Source organism: Trichosurus vulpecula, chromosome 4 (genome assembly GCF_011100635.1).
Source record: "Trichosurus vulpecula isolate mTriVul1 chromosome 4, mTriVul1.pri, whole genome shotgun sequence".
Taxonomy (NCBI): Eukaryota; Metazoa; Chordata; class Mammalia; order Diprotodontia; family Phalangeridae; genus Trichosurus; species Trichosurus vulpecula.
In genome coordinates, this window is record NC_050576.1 from 166,911,251 (window position 1) to 166,929,906 (window position 18,656).

At 35.4% G+C, this 18,656-nt stretch overlaps 1 protein-coding gene across 1 annotated transcript in view; it reads right to left on the reverse strand.

Annotated features, from left to right (window-relative positions):
- Nucleotides 1-2,454: 2,454 nt before the first annotated feature.
- APPBP2 (amyloid beta precursor protein binding protein 2) overlaps nucleotides 2,455-18,656 on the reverse strand; it is a 54,925-nt gene continuing 38,723 nt past the window's right edge. The window contains exons 6-13 of the mRNA XM_036757216.1: nucleotides 18,453-18,542; nucleotides 12,138-12,205; nucleotides 11,886-11,991; nucleotides 11,457-11,581; nucleotides 10,249-10,334; nucleotides 9,071-9,261; nucleotides 8,493-8,658; nucleotides 2,455-7,182 (exon numbers count right to left, since the gene is read on the reverse strand). Coding sequence (XP_036613111.1) covers nucleotides 6,929-7,182; nucleotides 8,493-8,658; nucleotides 9,071-9,261; nucleotides 10,249-10,334; nucleotides 11,457-11,581; nucleotides 11,886-11,991; nucleotides 12,138-12,205; nucleotides 18,453-18,542 — 1,086 coding nt within the window. The 3' untranslated portion in view covers nucleotides 2,455-6,928. The remainder of the gene's footprint in view (nucleotides 7,183-8,492; nucleotides 8,659-9,070; nucleotides 9,262-10,248; nucleotides 10,335-11,456; nucleotides 11,582-11,885; nucleotides 11,992-12,137; nucleotides 12,206-18,452; nucleotides 18,543-18,656) is intronic.

The window sequence follows — 18,656 nt, forward strand, 5'->3', positions numbered from 1 at the left end:
TTCCTTGGGGGTATAAGCCCAGTAATGGAGTTTCTGCTTCAAAGGATATGGAAGTCCACTTAATTTCAGAAACATTTACTAATCACCTATTACATCCAAGGCACAGTACTCAACAACGCATTGACAAAGGGGCCTCTTAATCTTAATTTTATAACAAAACAGTGCTGCCTCCTGCCCACCCCCATACACGTAGAGCATTGTCACCATATTCCATGAAGATTCTCCTTTGCAAAAGTCCAGACTACTTATCCAAGCTGCCTTTCTCATTTATAAAGATGTCAAAGGGGAGATTTCCCTTTTTTTTGGGACAGAAAAAGGGAAAACGTCTCTTATTTTCTTTGGTGCACAGTTTGCAACCAATGTATATATTTCATTTTTCTCTTGAATCAAGGTAGCCTGTAGACTTCTAAGTTGTCTCAAGTTCACATTTTGGTTTGAGTGATTTTATTTGCTCTGCTCTGGTTAACTAACCTTGACTGTAGTACCAGAGCAGACTTTCAAGCCAAAGGAAAAAACTGCTTCCCCCTCAGGGAAAACTGAATCTGTTACAGACACTGGATGTATTACAAATACTAACACATCCAGCTAGGCCTCTAAACAATCAAGGATATCTTAAGGATCACAGGAATAATATAAGATTTACTTGGATTCTATTTGAGAATTTGTCAATCCTTATCCAACCTTCTGTCAACTGATTCTTGGTAGAAATAAAACTACTTGTACTTATAAGGGTGTAGCATATCCTGTTCCAGGTATCTCCAATTTATTGAGGCAGGTGTAGAGTTCACAAAGTTCTAAGACTTTATGAGACATGTCATTTAGGACCTTAAAGATTGGAACTCACTGGTTTTAGGGAAAGAGAGGCATAAGGCAAAGCAGAAAAGGTGAGCTGGCTCTCTATGAATCATTGTCAAATCTCAGAATGCTGAGAATTTAAGAGACACCAGGACTGTCCTCAGGAAACACTGCCTTAAAAGTTTTATGACATGTAACAGGGTCATGTAACAGGTTTAAGATTAAAGATGGAACGTAATATTTGTGTAGGGAGGAGACTTCTGGAGGAACTGGGGGACAGCAACAAATACCTCTGTGGAGTCTCAAGCTGAGGAACAAACTCTCACAGACACTAACACCTTTCCTTGATTTGTAATTTTGCTCTTAACATAAAGTAGGAAAACCTAAGTCTTCATGAAAGAGTTCCAAAGAGGTAGGATTTTGGTATGAACTATAATGAGTCAGCAAACTTGGAAAATGATAATAGCAAGCATTTACATAGCACTTACAGGCTTGTGAGGCAAGTGCTAACATCTTAATTTTACAGATGAGATTAAATGACTTGCCCTGAGGCAGAGATAGGATACAGTCATATAAGAGATGAAAGAAAATAAAGAAACCGCATGTCATCTACTGTTAAAACCAAGAAGGCCTAGCTCTGTGCAAAATCTGAAGCTATTTAACATTGGATGACTAACCTGTGTTCTTGATAATGGTATTCAATTTATTTAACCCAAAGGAACTCTGAAGCTGTGCTTTTTCCACTTTGCCATTCTCAGTCCGAGAGGGCGAGTCTATACATTTCATCTTTTTTTTTTTTTTTGAGGCAATCAGGGTTAAGTGACTTGCTCGGGATTCACACAGCCAGTAAACGTCTGAGGCCCAATTTGAAATCAGGTCCTCCTGACTCCAGGGCCAGTGCTTTATCCATTGTGCCACCTAGCTGCCCCTTACACTTCATCTTATGATGCCACCATGTGCCTTCAACCCAACGAACATCTTCACTGTATTACAGTGAAGCATTTGTTCTGCTAGGGAGCTAGGTGGCTCAGTTCAAATCTGGCCTCAAACAGTTAACTAGCTGTGTGACCCTGGGCAAGTCACTTAACCTCTGCTTTAGTTTCCCCCAACTGAAAAAATTGGGATAATAACAGCAGCTAACTCGCAGGGTTGTTGTGAGGATCAAATGAGATGATACTTATAAAACGCTTGGCATAGTGCCTGGCACATAGTAGGTGCTATATAAATGCTTATTCCCTTCCTTTCCTTTCCCTCCCCAACCCGCAGTCTTTACCCTCTGCTCTCAAATCAAAGACAATTTTAAGGTTGAAGTAATTATGATATGAACAGTAGGAAGAGATGGGCACTAGACCTACAGGGAACTCCCAGATGAAGAAACTACCTCAGCATCCTGTAGCCTTTAGAGAGTTGACTAGGAAACTGAGAAGTTAAGTGACTTGGCCAAGGTCACACAGCGTGTCTATGTCAGAGGCAGGACTTGAACTCTGATTCCAAGGCCAACTTTCTACTCACCATGCCAATAGTCTTCTAAAGTTCACTGAGACCAAAGAAAAAGGCCAGATCTCTCTCCACTACACCACACTGCCTCTGAGTGATAATTAAAAAGAAAAGAGGGGCCCCCAACCCAAATCAGACAATCACAACTAAATTGGAAACAGATACTATAAATGCAGGAACACTATTTATTAGGTCAATAATTCATTTTTAGCAATACAATTACAGAATATCACAATGCTGGTTACAAACATACTCAATATGGTTTGATGGTTACAAATAATGTTGGGCACTACAAGTCTGTGCGAAGTATGATACGAAAGGTTATTCTTGACACAACAAAGAATTGTCTTCAAAATCTAGTAATGACCTGGATATATCTATATAAATTACTGTGGCACTATTAGTGGGGATTCTCACATAAGGTATTTTTAGTAAGTTGCTTTTAATAGTCAAGCAACTACTTTTATTTTTTTTAAAAGAATCCCATTAAATTAAAATCCCCTGTAGCAATAAAGTATAAAAATAGTACTGAACCTGGTAATATTTAATAAATGTAGCATTCATTCACACCATAAGAGTAGAACTAAACTGTAAAGTTTTAGTTACCATGGCAACATAGCTTCCCATAAGAGGAATGTACATAAATGAAAAATGTTACACAAATGGTACCTGCGACAGTTATTTAGTGATCCAACACTTAACTTGTGCACCACAAACCAAGTTTTTCTAGATATCTATATATATAGTATATATATATATATTTTTTTTTCATCTTAAAATTTACCTTTGAAAAAAATGTGCACTTCAACAAACTCACTAAGGCCACTCATGCTATAGATACCTAAGATTGCAATTAAAGTACAGTATTGTTAAAAACAAAATCTTAAAGCACACTCCTTCAAAATCACCAACAGGCAAAAACTGGTTTCACTGCCTAAAACTTTCCTGAGATTTGGGGACAAAAGCATACCTAGTGCTCTTCAATGTGGTGATTAATCTAGACTTCAGGGTTTTTTCAAACTTTTTTTATATTGGCAAGAATTGAGTTTCTCCAAAGCCAAAAGTTTAAATGTGCATTCATTTCTGTGACAAGAAAATAAAACCCCAAAAGGAAATGTGGACTTACAAGTAAGCATTTTTCGGGCAAAAAGTTTTGCCATGAATAGTAGTTTATAGGCAGCACAGGCAACAAAATACAGGAATTTTCAAACCAAGGAGTGGCTCATACACTTTTCTACTCACTGAATCCTTGTTTCAAATAAAGTTTAAGCTAGCAGCTTGGGTATCTTAGGCTTGTGTTTTCTGCCCAGTACTTTGCCAGCACAAGGGATAACAGGAAGCAGAATACGCATTATCCTGTACTATAGAAGCAGCACAATTCGGTATTTGGGGGAATAATTTTTAGGACATCATAAACCATGACCCACTTTTCCTAACAAGTTAGGCCCAACAAAAACTTTGTAAATCCTTCTCCCCCCACCCTCACAAATAAAAATTCAGCTTGTGTGCATTAAATTTAAACAACAGGTATCTAGATAACAGAGTAATGAGTGTCCTTCTACAAAGCAGCGGCAGAGATTTGTTGGTAATAGGTGGTAAAAATGCTCTAAGCAGAGCCAGCTTGGGGGAACCATAACAGCCTACAGCCTAAGAAAACATATGTGAACCCTTAACCTTAATGCAGGGCCGTATGGGGTGGACTAGTGTTAAATGAGTGCTTATTAACACACTCAACTTCAGCAGTGCTAAACCTCAAATGGATGACTGGGGAAGAGAAGGAATAAAATTAGGGGAAGGTTAAGAAGAACCAGGTCCACACATGAATAGGAATGTACCCCAAAACCCTAAAGCTTTAGAATATAACATAACCATTAGAGAATTACAAAAGTGAAATGTTTTCCAAGCACTAAGTAAGCATAACAGACAGTTTTATTCATTTCATTGAGGCCTTCATTCTTTAAATATGGTCACATTCATCTCTTTCAATCATACAATGCTCCCCTATTAAAGGAGAAACCTTACACTTACCAGGGAATTGTTCCTCATTAATAACAGAAATTGCTAAAATAAACTGACAAGTCCCTCTTTCTTTTCACTTTTTCTTTTTCTCTGAAAATGGGAAAGTTTGCATTAAATCATGAAGGTTAATGAGTTCATGTAAACCTACATCAAAGCGATGTTAAGGGCTCAGTTTTATATCCTTTGAAGACAAAGGCAAAAATCCCAAGAAATACTGACACTGTTCTGAATGGAAGTGGCATTTGGGTGCTACCACCTGAAATGTCATCCTTTGAGCTAAGACTTTGGATATGTCAGTGTTTTACCACAGAATAAGTTAAATTCAGGAACTGACAATGAATTTTGGGGAAATTGCCTTTTGTTTGATTAAATCCTTGGAGGCTCTGTGTGTAACTCTTCCTTTAACAACTCTGCTCCCCCCCCAAATTGGTTAATTTTAAAACTTCATATCAAAGCATGGGAATATCATGTTGAAAAACAATTTACACTAGTCATTCCTATGTTGCAAATGCAACAAATGACTATTTACACACCAAAACAAGTGTTAGCCCATCCTGTAAGTTATCTTTGGGGAAATTTAAATAACTACTATCATTCATTAGGATAGAGCTGAACAGCTTGAACAGACTACAGCCCTTGGGCACACAGACAACTAGTAGGTTTTATAAAATGCTAGCTTTTGACATCAGATTGCATGACTAGAACCAGTTCCACATTGTTTTGCTGATATACCAATGCAATCAATCCATAATTTAAAAAAAATTAAGATACAAACCAAATTTCTATATTAAACACTAATATCATGCTAATTAAAAATCTTTCCCCGCCCCCCAGTCCCTCTCGCAAAACTAATGAGACTGCAAAATAGTAACATAAAACAAAATTTTGCTGAGTAATTTAAAGTGTCTAAAATCACTGGGTTTTTTTTTGCACTTAACTTGGGAGATCCTTAAGTAGATTTCCACCCCACCCCTAATCCTAAAATAAAAACACAACCACTCATACAAGCATCACTCCAAGCTTCAGCTAGGAGTAAAATCTCAACAGCCAAATCATGATAACCCCTGAAAATAGGGGGGAAAACTCAGACCCTTAACTATAGAAGCACAATTTGTGCCACTATAATAAGAATTGAGGTAATAGCAAAAGACCTTTTTGTTTCTAAATTGCTACATGACATAAACATTCTCAAATTTGTATATTACCTCAATATTAAATAACCTGACTGGTTTAATTAAAAAAAAATCACCTTAAAACCCAACAAACAAAAATTAAGACAAGCTAGTGAACAGGCATATCGTTAGGGGAGCTTTATAATTGACTATGCTTTCCTAGCAAAAATGTATCTGGTGGTATGATCATTCACTACAGAAGTGAAGCATTACTAAAAGACCTATTGTGCTTTGGGGGCATTCTTCCCTCTATTCTTCCTTCTCCTCAATGACCCCTTCTGCTATAAAATGTACAGTGATATGAAGTCCCCATACACAGAACTGGATTTTTCCACAAAATTATTTGCCAGTATACATATTACTGCCTCAACTATTGGTAAGCTTATTTAAAGTGAGTTGTAGGGGAGGGGGTAGCTGCAGTAGATATTTAAGCATCTCTAGGGTTGCTTATGGCATCAACATTTGTGTACCTTTACTAAAGACATGCCACTGCCAACTTCATTCCTAGTACTTTTTTTTAAAAAACATGAATATAATTTTTGCATATCATTGATCATCATACATCTAAATGAAATCACCTTACTGGTAAAGCATATATGCAGGGGCAGAAATATTAAATTAAAGCCACTGGTCCAAATAACCTCAGGCTATAAAGACTGGTCCGCTTTTGATCCTCCTGGTCCTGTCATGAAATACTAAAGTTTCTTGCTTTTGCTGTACCAATCAAAAAAAGAAAGGAAAAAACTCCCCCCCAACCAAACACCCCCCAAAACCTAAGATTGCTGGTCTATCAGATCTTCTATTACTTACAGCTCAACACTGGTCCAGTTCAGATGATTTAACAGTCCTTCCCTTGCAACATAGTGTGGTTCACAACATGTTTCTGGAATGGTTCTTCTCTACTTTCCTTGGTAAGGCAGCCAAACTTAAGTCAGGACATCCCTCTTTCATTAGTACTTGTGATTAACTTTTCTATATTGCATATAAAGACTGTTTTCCATAAAATCTTTTTTTTACAATACAGTATTGAATACCTCCACATGGAAGAATTATTTGTTAAAAACAGTTGTTAAAATCATCCTTTCATAATAAGAATGCAACTCTTTTAAACTCTTAAATAGTTTTATTTAGGGTTTTTCTTGCAGGCTCTCTGCAAAATGACTTCCTTTGAAAAAGAAAAAAATAGGATCTTCTGGTGTTTGTTCTACTAGGTTGAAAATGTGAGCCAGACTACTACACATGCTGTACATGCTGATAAGAAATTGAATACGCGCTTATTCCTACGGGCACTCTGTGAGACAGGGGTTACCCAAACAGGGTCTTCAATGGACTGGACCAGTGTTTCAACGCAAATTCCAGCCCCAGAAAACTACATGGTTTTGATTTCACAGTATGAATTCCCCTGGAATCTGGGAAAAGGTAAATTGGTTAATTGAGGTTCACCCTCAGCAGCTCTGTCCTTCAATATTCTGAGACATCAGGAAAGACTGAACCACTTCTTCAGTGGACTGTGGGCTGGTGTTTACATCTTCCAGAGCATCTGTCACTGAAAACTGACGATCCCGCAAGCGGTTCCAATTGGCAAGAATATTGTGATATTCAAATACTTTCTCATAATTGCCAATTGAATTATAAAGTTTAATGAGACCTCGATAATCATACTCTAGTCCACTGTAGCCTTCACCAAAAAGTTTCTTCCCTAAAAAAGAAAAAAAAAGTAAAATAAGAAACTGGCAAAACTGTAATTAAGTATTTAATAAGAACAAATCAGTTTTTAATATTAGGTGCCTTCATTTTATTCATTTGAAAGGTCAAACACCTAGATATTATTTATGGCTCTAGTCATATCTGTGCTTTTTTGACCCCCACTACTTTAAGTGGTTAGGTCAAGAGAGGAAAATTTTTCTGAGAAAGCAGAAGTAAATCATCTAATGGTAATAAGGAATGATTGTCCATAAGATGGCTTTGGCCCTGGGCTTCATTTCATCCAGACCTTAGAGCTAAACAACAACATGGGATAGTCCTACTTATATGTATAATTACAAAAATGCAAGTAAGTCTATTATCTTTGACAAAGTCATCCTGAGAGAATATAAGATAGATCCTCCACAAAGGCGAGAGGGCAAGAGAGAGAGAGAAAGAGACTGTGAGAGTGTGTGTGAGAGTGTGTGTGTGTGTATGCATATATCACATTTGTTACAAATATGAAACAGTGCTGTTACCTACCAATTTGAAAAGTAGATGAACAGAATGTCCTGTTTTTCTTTTTAAAGATGAAAACCTAGCTAAATTTGCTTTTTTTAAAAAGATTGTCAAGAAATATTCCTAACAAAGGAATAAATGAGTAGAAGGCTAAATTACTTACTTATGCTGTCATTGATAGAAAAAAAGATTCTCCAACTTAGCTTTCCTGGTTCTGAAGGATATCATCAAGCTACCATATCACCATAATTCCAACAATTACTTATTCAACATAGCTAAAATATGAATGATGTGTCAGATTTTTAAGTGATAATCAGAAAAACACAACTTCATAGACAAGCAAATGAAAAGAGACAGCCAATCACCTCACATTTCTAAGTTTATGTTTCCCCACATGAAGTTCAATACTGAGAGTGGAGAACAAGGGAACAGTGACAAATTATTAAATATAAACTATCTAATCTCGTAACATACTACTGAATGTACAAAGATTTTAAAGCAATAAGTTATTTCTTTTCATTTAAGAATTATCTAAAAGCATGCTCCTATGATTGTTTTAAACTAGTGTTTTAAATATCCTTTGCTAATGTAGAATATTCTACAGTAAAAACAAACTGGGTCCAAAAGTGAAACAAAGCAGTCCCATTTATGCAGAATGTATGATTCTTGTATGCTCCTGTGGTGGTTTCTATCCATAGCAGTTCTAATATGATTAAAACTTTTGTAACGTAATTCTTCTTATAGAAAATATTGTATGCCATGTCACCCGATGTAATCAGTGAGCTGGAAAGAAGTTAAATGACGTACCAATTGCTATTGATCTCAAGTAAAGTTTCTCTGCGTTTTCATATTGATTCATGTCATAGTTATACAAAGAAGCCAGATGTCCCACTGAAAGTGCTACTTCATAATCTTCTTGACCAAGAAGTTGTTCTTTAATCTGAATCGCTTTGATGTGCATTTCTTCTGCTTCCTGAAAGATAATTAAGCCAAGATCCATCAAAATACAGAAGCACTCAGCATTTTTGGAATTTTAAGGAGTGGGAAGGGCTTCAGAGGTCTAACCCAACTACTACCTGAAGCAGGTATTCCCTCTATAAAAATCTCTGGCAAACTGCCATCCAGTTTTCAAATGAAAAGTTATAGTTGCTCTTAGGTTTAGCAGATTATACCTAATAAAGAAGCTTGTCCCAAGAGTAACTATTACATTCATAAAACACATTTATTCTGAAGCTTTTGTGATGCCACAATGCACACTATTTCAAATGCATTTCTGTGGAGTGGTTTAATAGTTCCAGGGAAACGCAATACATTATACTCTTACACAAAAATCACTGCTCTAGGTACAAAAGGGGAGATAAATTTTTAGCTAAAGATACCACTACCTTAAATTTTCTCATAGACTGATAAAGTCTGCCAAGGTTGCCGTAGTGTTTCGCAGTCTGAACATTAAACTCCCCAAAAGCTTTTTTAGCCAGTTGGAGTGAAGACAGATGCAAATCATGAGCTTCTTGAAGCAGCCTCTGCTCAGTTTCCTTATTATGACAGTCAATTGCAATCTCCTCCAAAATAAGTGCTGAAAAAAGAAACAAAATTATTGTATTTCACAGCTAAAAATCACAATCACAGCATTCAGTAATCCGTACTATCAAAATCACTTATACTTTAAAAAAAAAAAGAATGGATTAAAATGATTTAGAGTTGTCCAAGCGTAAATATATTTTGAAATTTTTGCCTAACATTTGTCACCATGTAATTTCCACTTCACATATGGCATTTGAAACAATGACAAATCTGTACTTCATACAGTCTTGTTAATATTAGGCTTTTAGTTTTTCACAGGTCAAAATTAAGGCTCTACAGTTAGTTCACACCATTTTGGTGAATTTTGCTTAAGTGTAAATTTATCAATGAGATTATTTTAAGCAGAAAAGACAAAACAAATAAAAATTCTAAATGTATATTAAAGGAGTGATTGGCAAAGCTCTAGTAAAACCTCTGAAATTGAATATTGTAACATCCAATCTCTAACCACACATCAATGAAACAAAATGAACTCCCAAATATACATACTGTCGGGTTCTAAGGTAATTGTTCTAGGGTAACTGAAGAAGTCAACTCCCTGGAGCTAAAACAAAAGCTCAAAAACGGAGGTACAAAGATAAATTTGACATGTTTTGCAATGAGGTTGGGATGACCCAACATTAAGATTAATGTAGGGTATTTCCAATGTCTGGCATTTAAGAAATCCTGACAAGAAAATAAAACAATCATATCTATATCATCTGATGCATTTAGTACAAATAACTTCCCCTACAAAATTTCAAAATATAATTAATCTATAATGCTCCTCAACAACTTTGTTATTAACCACTATTAGTCCTTTATTAGACTTGTAGTCAATCATTTAAAATACATTTTATATTGCCTAGCATATAATAAACAAAAAGTATATACATAGAAGCCTGTCTAACCATACCAAAAGAAATAAATCATTATTCCAATCTTAAATGCTATAAATCCTTCACTTTAAACTATTAACAAATCAAATTAGAAAAGGTACCTTTCACTCTCTTTGAGGAAGCCAACAGAAGATGATCTTCTGGAAGGATATGATTGATGATTCCAATGGCTCGTTCTGCATGGAATCTGTAACAAAGTTAAATTATATATTTTAAGTTCAATTAGTCTGTAACTTTAAAACAAAATCCTCAATCTGTAATACTATGATGGTGAGGAAATTTATTGGGCATTTAAAAGGAGAGTGATGGCATTCAATCTGTTGAATTTTATTTGACTATTTAGCAACAAATTTATAACACCATCCGGGGGATCCTCACTAGAGAACTAAACAACTCATTAACAGAAGAAATAACCTTATTAATAGACTCTTTTATCACTGTAAAAATTAAGTTTTTTGGACAGGGTCCAAGAGAGATGCACCTCATACCTTTTGTTACAGCAAAACTTTGTATTATTTCCACTGTACATGTGCCCAGTGTCCTTTAAGAAATGTGGATATGAATATCTATTATTAAAAAGTAAAATCTAAATGAAGAACTTGATCCTATGACAATTACAACCTTTCTGGGCCTCAGTTTCTTATCTGTAAAAAAGAAGAGGTTGGCCTAGATAGCTTCTAAAATCCCTTTCAGCTCTAAATCTATGATCCTAAGAATTAAACAAACTATGGTGATGTTAAATGATTAGAAATACAGTCTAAGCATTCTTACACCTGTGTAAGGCAATTAAGTTTAAGTATAAAAGAATTTTGAGTTTCTTAGACCGTTATGATGTAATGTCTAGTCCAGGGGTTGTTAATCTGAGAAGGAAGGTGTCGGTGTTTAGTTTTTAAAATAATTTGATAACTACTTCAATGTTGGTTTTCTTTGTAATTGATATTTATTTTATGTATTTAAAAACATTATTCTGAGAAAGGATTCATATAAGCTTCACCAAGATTCCCAAAGGTGTACAAGACAAAAAAAAAGGTTAAGAACCTCAGTCCTAGAGATGTTAAAATACTTGTTCTCAAGGCCACACAGGTCTTATCAATAGCAGAGTCAGAATGTGAAACCAGGTTCTTCAACTTCAAATCCACTGGGGGTCTATTCAATTATTCTATGCAGTTTCTCTTCAACTTGGGGGCAGGGGGGCAGAGTACAACTTTATTTTGTAAAGCAAATTTCTTTCAAAAGCACTAGATGACACTATTCCTCCAGTGGGCCTCCAGGATTTTTTCCTCTGCTGGAGAGGAATTTAAGTACTTACAGTGCATTGTCAAATTTTCCAGAACTATACTGGTGAACATAAGATGAATAAGCCAAGTCTTCATGCGCTGTGGCTACATGGATATTTTTTCCTCCAAATACTGACTGTCGAATATCAAGGGCTGTCTGAAATATTTGTTAAAAGAAATCCTACTTAATCAAGAATATTTACAAATCACTATCCAATTTAACTAATCACAACAGTTATGTATATATGGTTATAGGAAATTATATATTACTATTCATGTTTTGAGTCATATAAGTATATACACTAAAGCTCCTTACATTTTAAAACTAAACATGACGCACTGTTTTTTAAAATACAACTGAAGACAAACATGTATGTGTTTAATTGTTGAAGACGTTTTGACTTAAAGGGTAAGGAACAAACTTAAAAAAAAATCCAAAGAACTGTGAATTTTAAACATACCTGATAAATTGCAACAGACTGGCAGATATTATCTACATTGAGTAAATAAAATCCATAATCTAGCAGTGTATCTGAGTATTTCGGGTGTTTGGCTCCAAAATGTTCCCTGTAAAAATATGCAAGATTAGACTCTAGGGGCTTAAGAGATGTATTTTTAAGATATACTATTTTCCCCGCTTAATACTTTAAAACAATTTTCACTGAATTCTCTATTTATTATATGGAAATGTACTTTTAAAAATGGTCACCTACCGTGCTAAGTAAACTGCATGTTTTATTAACTGTTCTGCCTTCTTAAATTCACGTTTTACTACACAAGCCTAAAGATTGAGGGAGAAAAAGCATTAAGTATTTTCAACATAAATGGCTAAACTAATTCATATTAAAAACAAAACTGAGAACAAAAATATTTTTTTGGTAAAACATAAACTATATTTCACAAAGAATATGATTTATATACTTCTGCTGTTTATAAAAACAACTAATCCCTAAGAACACAGTTTATCCAGTAAGGCTAGGAAAGCAAACTAGTTCCACTTAAGCACTAATAAAAGGCCATTCTAAAAAATGTCCATAATGAAGTTCTTGGTGCCATCCTGCAAGGACATCTGCAAAAGTTCAATGTAGTAGGTGTTACACAGACTTTTACAATCACAAGCCAGCTACAGAGTACTTCATATTGATCTTTTTTCCCCTCTACTTTAGTCTAAATTCCATTATCTATTTTGGTGTTGTACTAATGTTCACTCCACACATTCTTTTCTTTCTAATCTAAGATTTGCTGTATTATTAACCTTTATCCAGCTCCTAAAGTTTTTCCTATTGTTTTATCATTTCTGTTTTGAACTGTGAAGGTAGTAGCTTCTTATGAATCTATTCCTAGTAATTTTCTTTTTTTTCATTCATTAATATATACCATTTATTTGGATGAAACATATTTTTACATTTCATAATATTAGCATTATATTAGGCTCATTTATGTGGATCAAGAAGTAATTAGGTCTCAATAATGGGATTTTTTGAAAAATCCCCCTTAGAGGTTTGAAGAAATTACAAACATAAACACAGATATTTACTCCAAAATGTAACTATTTGAATAAATTGTATTTCTGAAGGTCTTGTCTTCTTTTTTAAATTTATATATATATATACATATATATATTCCCAATTACATGTAAATACTTTTATTGTTTTTAAAACTTGGGGTTATGAATTATCTCTCCACTCCCCCAAGACACTAAGCAATTTGATATAGGATATATATGTGCAGACATGCAAAAAACTTATTTCTATATTAGTCATGTTGTGAAAGAGAACAGGACACCCCACCCCCCAAAAAAAACACCAACAAAGGGAAAAAAGTATTCTTCGATCTGCGTTCAGATTCCATTGATTCTTTCTCTGGAGAGGGATATCATTTTTCATCATAAGTCCTTTGGAATTGTCTTGCTAATAAAAGCTAAGTCATTCACAGTTGATCATCATACAATACTGCTGTTACAATGTACAATATTCTCCTAGTTCTGCTCACTTCACTTTGCATCAGCTCATCTTAAATCTTTCCAGGTTTTTCTGATAGCATCCTGCCTGTCATTTCTTTTCTTTTTTTGGAGGGGAGAAGGCAGGGCAATTGGGGTTAAGTGACTTGCCCAAGGTCATACCACTAGTAAATGTGTCAGGTGGCTGAGACCGGATTTGAACGCAGATCCTCCTGACTACAGGGCTGGTGCTCTGCTCACTGTGCCACCTAGCTGCCCCAATGTAATTTCTTTCTTTCTTTCTTTCTTTTTTTTTTTTTTGCTTTTTGGCAGGGCAATTGGGGTTAAGTGACTTGCCCAAGGTCACGCAGCTAGTACATGTATCAAGTGTCTGAGGCCGCATTTGAACTCAGGTCCTCCTGACTCCAGGGCCGGTGCTCTACTCACTGCGCCACCTAGCTGCCCCCCAATGTAATTTCTTATAGCACAATAGTACTTCATTATAATCACATACCACAACTAGTTCAGTCCTTTCTCAGTGGATAGGCACCCAATCAATTTCCAATTCTTAGCCACTACAAAAAGAGCTGCTATAAATACTTTTGTATACACATAGGTTCTTTTCCTTTTTCCTTTTCCTTTTCTGATATATTAGCCAATCTGATATAGGTACCTCAGTGTTGTTTTGATATGTATTTCTCTAATCAGTAGTGATTTATAGCATTTTAAAAAGATTCTTTTTAAAAATTCATTTCTTTTTAGTTTTTAACATTCATTTCCATAAGATTTTGAGTTCCAAATTTTCTCTCCATCTGTACCCTCCCCCCGCCAAGATGGCATGTAATTTGATATAGGCTCTACATATACATTCATATTGAACCTATTTTCGTATTAGTCATGTTGCAAAGAAGAATTAGAACCATGAGAAACTACAAGAAAGAAGAAACAAACAAAAAAAGAAAAAAAAGAGAGCAAGTAATATGCTTCAATCTGCATTCAGACTCCACAGTTCTTTTTCTGGATGTGGACAGCATTTTCCATCGTAGGTCCTTTGGAGTTATCTTGGATCCTTGCATTGCTGAGATAAGTCTATCAAAGTCAGTTATCGCATACTGTGGCTGTTACTGTGTACAATGTTCTCCTGGTTCTGCTCACTTCACTCGGTATCAGTTCATTCAAGTCTTTCCAGGTTTTTCTTAAGTTGGCCTGCTCATCATTTTTTATAGCACAATAGTATTCCATTACATTCGCATACCACAACTTGTTCAGCCATTCCCCAACTGATGGGCATCCCATCAATTTGCAATTCTTTGTACCATAAAAAGAGCTGTATATGACTATGGATAGTTTTGATTTCTTCTTCTGAAAGTTGCGTGTTCAAACCCTTTGACCATTAATCAGTTGGGGAATGACTTGTATTTCTTATAAACTTAACTCAGTTCTCTGTATGCTTGAAATATAAGGCCTTTATCAGAGAAATTTGCTGTAAAATATTTTCCCCCAGTTTTCTTCTTTCCTTCTAAACTTGGCTGCATTGGTTTTATTTCTGCAAACCCTTTTTAATATAATTTGGATGCTATATCATTTGGTGCATGTATGTTTAGGCTTAGTGTTGCTATTACTTCATTGTGTATGGTACCCTTCAGCAAAATATAGTTTCCCTGCTTAATTCTTTTAATTAGACATATTTTTGTTTTTTCTTTTTGTCTGAGATCATGACTGCCACCACTACCACCTTTTTTACTTCCGCTGAAGCTTAAGCGACTCTGCTCCAGCCCCTTACACCTTTATTCTAGGAGCGACTCTTTGCTTCAAGTGTGTTTCTTGTAAACAACTTATTATAGGATTCTGGTTTTAAATCTACTCTGCTATCCACTTCCATTTTATGGGAGAGTTTATCCCATTCACAGTTATAATTACTGTGTATTTCCCTCCATCTTACTTTATTCCCGTTTCTCTTTTTCTTTTTCATTTTTTTGATTTTTGTTTTATCATTTCTTGATGTCTTATGGAGTCATTAGCTTCCATTTGCCCAATTCTAATTTTTAAGAAATTATTTTCTTCAGCAAGTTTTTGTATTTCCTTTTTCATTTGGCCAATTTTACTTTTTAAGAAGTCCTTTTCTTTAATGAATTTTTGTACATCTTTCTGTTATTTGGACAATTCTGCTTTTTAAGGTGTTCTTCTCTCCAGTGGATTTTTGGGCCTCTTTTGCCATTTGGCACATTGTTTTTTAAGGTGCTATTTTTCCTCTACCTCTCGTATTTGAGTTTTTGAGCTCTTTTTGAGATTTTCCAGGAATTTTCAGTGGGGAGGGAGAGAGACCAATTCACATTTTTCTTTCAGGCTTTACATGTAGATGTTTTGACAGTACTGTGTCTTCTGAATTTGTGTTTTAATAATCTTCCCTGCCACCATACTAACTTTCTATGGTTGGGTTCTTTTTGTTGTTGTTTGCTCATTTTTCTAGCCCATTTTTTGACTTTTAACTTTATGTTAAGGTTTGGCTCTGCTCCCAGGGTGGAGGGGGCACTGTCCCAAGCTTCAGGTTTTTCTGTGCTGCTGTTTTCAGTACCAGTTCTGAGGGGCTGGGGGTAGTGGTGTCTAAATTTTCAGTTCTTCCAAAGTAGTATGATCTAAGGAGAGGCGTGGTCACTGATCACCTGGCCTCTGAGTGACTACAGGTACTCTTCTCTGCCCTGCAACTGTATCCAACTGTGACTCTTGCTAGTATTCTTCCTTTCCCTGGGATTATGACCCAGAATCAAATGCGGACAATACAACTGAGTCTTGCTCCTAATGCCAGCAAAGGGTCCCATATAATCTCCTTTTGAGTTGTCTGACCCTCCCTTAATGTCTATACGCTGAGAGCTCTGGAAGCTGCTACATCTGATTTAGTACTGGCTTCCTAGGGTGCAGCCTGAGCTGCACTGTGCTCCACTATCACTCCAGCGAAACAGACCTTTCCTAACAACCATCTAAGTTGTCTTGGGCTGAAAAATTGTTTCACCTCATTCCTTTGCTGGTTCTGCTGCTTTAGAATTTATTTTGAGGAGTTACTCTAATGTTGTGGGGAGAGGAATTTGGAAGAACTCAGGCAAGTACTTGGGTCTGCCACCCACTCCCTATCTTGTTTTCTAAGCAAACATTTAGTGATTTTTTCTGTCTTTTAATTCTACTCAAAATTCCTATGATTAAAACTCACAGGCTACCAAAGCAGAATCTCTCTTCCCTGCTCACCTGTAGCCATGATAGTTTCATTTCTTCAACGCTCCTATCTCATTCTCTTCCCTTCCATTTTGCCCACTAAAACCCTGTTTCAGTGGTAACAAACTCCCTCTCAACTTCCTTGCAATTACTTGAGCCCCTCCATTATAGATAGACTTTATCCTCTCTCTAGCACTTTCACTCACACTCTGGGCCTTTTAGGAGTAAACATGTTTCTGTCTCCTCCCTGTCACTTGCAGATTCTCTGTCACTTTACAACTTTTTCTCCTTTGAAATGCATTTAGACATATTGCCCCTATTTGATCCTGTATAATCTCTAAGTCTCCCTATTGCTTAGCAGCTATTATCTGTCAACCACCAGGTCATTCTCCCTCCTTTCTTAAGGAGTTCAGTATTTCGCTCTGTTTCCCAATCCTCATACTTAGGGTCTTCAAATTACATTTTGATTCTCAGTTTGTCAAACTTCAACTCCTATAACTTATACCTTTCAAAGCAAAAGATGACAAAAAAGGAAAATGACAATTGTTGGAGCGGCTGTGGGAAAATAGGCACATTAATGTACTGTTGGAAGAGATATGAATTAGTCCAGTCATTATGGAAAATAATTTGAACTATAGCAAAAAATGTTAGTAAATCAGGCATATCTTTTGAGCCAGTGATAGCACCCCAAAGAGATCAAAGAAAGAGGAAAAGTAACCTTAGTGTTCAAAATATTTATAGTACCCTTTCTGTCATGGAAAAGAAGTAGAAACTAAGGGGTTGACCATCAATTGTGTAAATGAAGGAAACAGAATAATATTGTGCCATAAGAAATGATAGGAATATTTGTATGAGCTAATAATGCAGAGTGAAGTGAGTAAAATCAGAATTATAATTAACAATTTAAAGACAAAAAACTTTGAAAGACTTAAGAACTCTGGTCAATGCAATGACATTCCAAAGGACCCATGATGAGAGATGAAAAATGAAAATATCTTTTTGGATATGGTTAAAGAGGGCATCCATTTTGCTCAACTATGCATATTCTTTTTAAGGATTTTTTTCTTCATTCTTGCTTTCTTTTTTCCAATGGGGAGGTGGATAGAAATGAAAAACAATTAAATCTAATTTTTTTTCCAGGTTCATGTTATTTTCCTCCAATATAAGGTAGGCTCCTGGAGGGCAGTCACAATATTCTTTTTGTCTTTATATTCCAAGTTATGTAATGGCACAGGCAATTAATAAGGACTTATTGAATAAATAAAAGTATTGCTCCTGATTTGATGGGATGCATTTACTTCTTAAGCTACAGTCAATCAAATCATCCTTATCCTTAAAGGGTCAATACATTTCTCCAAGTATTTTACCTTCCCTGGGAAAATCTGCTCATTGGCAAGATCTAGCTGAATAAGATGGCACAAAAGTAAGTAAGACAAAGGTTACTGGCCAAGTACACAAAACTAATCAGAACAATTCCATCCATATCAAAAATAGAATAATGCTGCTCCTTCAAAAGGAAGGAAGGTGCATAAACACCAACCAATTACTTTAGCAGAAGAAGCAATCAACCACAACATGACAAGAATCATTTAAAATCTCTCAGTCTAGTAGAGGTAGAAAAAAGTTTTTGCTTTGGATTCAATGATCTAACAGTACTGTCAGGGTGAATTATCTTACATTTTGTGCATAAACTATGGTAAAAATTAATTAAATTCTATACTGGAAGATTTTTTAATTAGCCAAATAACTACTCTGCCATGGTTTATTAGGAAAAGATACCATTTTACAAAACCAAATATATAGCATGAAGTTAAAAGTTAATAGTGTTTTTTAAAGTATGAAAATATTTTTAAGTGAACTAACAAATGAACTTTAAATTCACCTTTGAAGCTTGTCGTAAAACATCCACCACTACTTTAACTGGCAATCCAACTGTGATTTCCTTCATAGCTTCTATGCACCATTTGTAAGCCTACACAAGACAAATATTTACATAAGCAGCATAAACTAAACAGAAACATTTAATGAAAATGTTACTATTTAGGTGAATTGGACATGATACAAAGAAATAGAGGCAAGGGGGAAA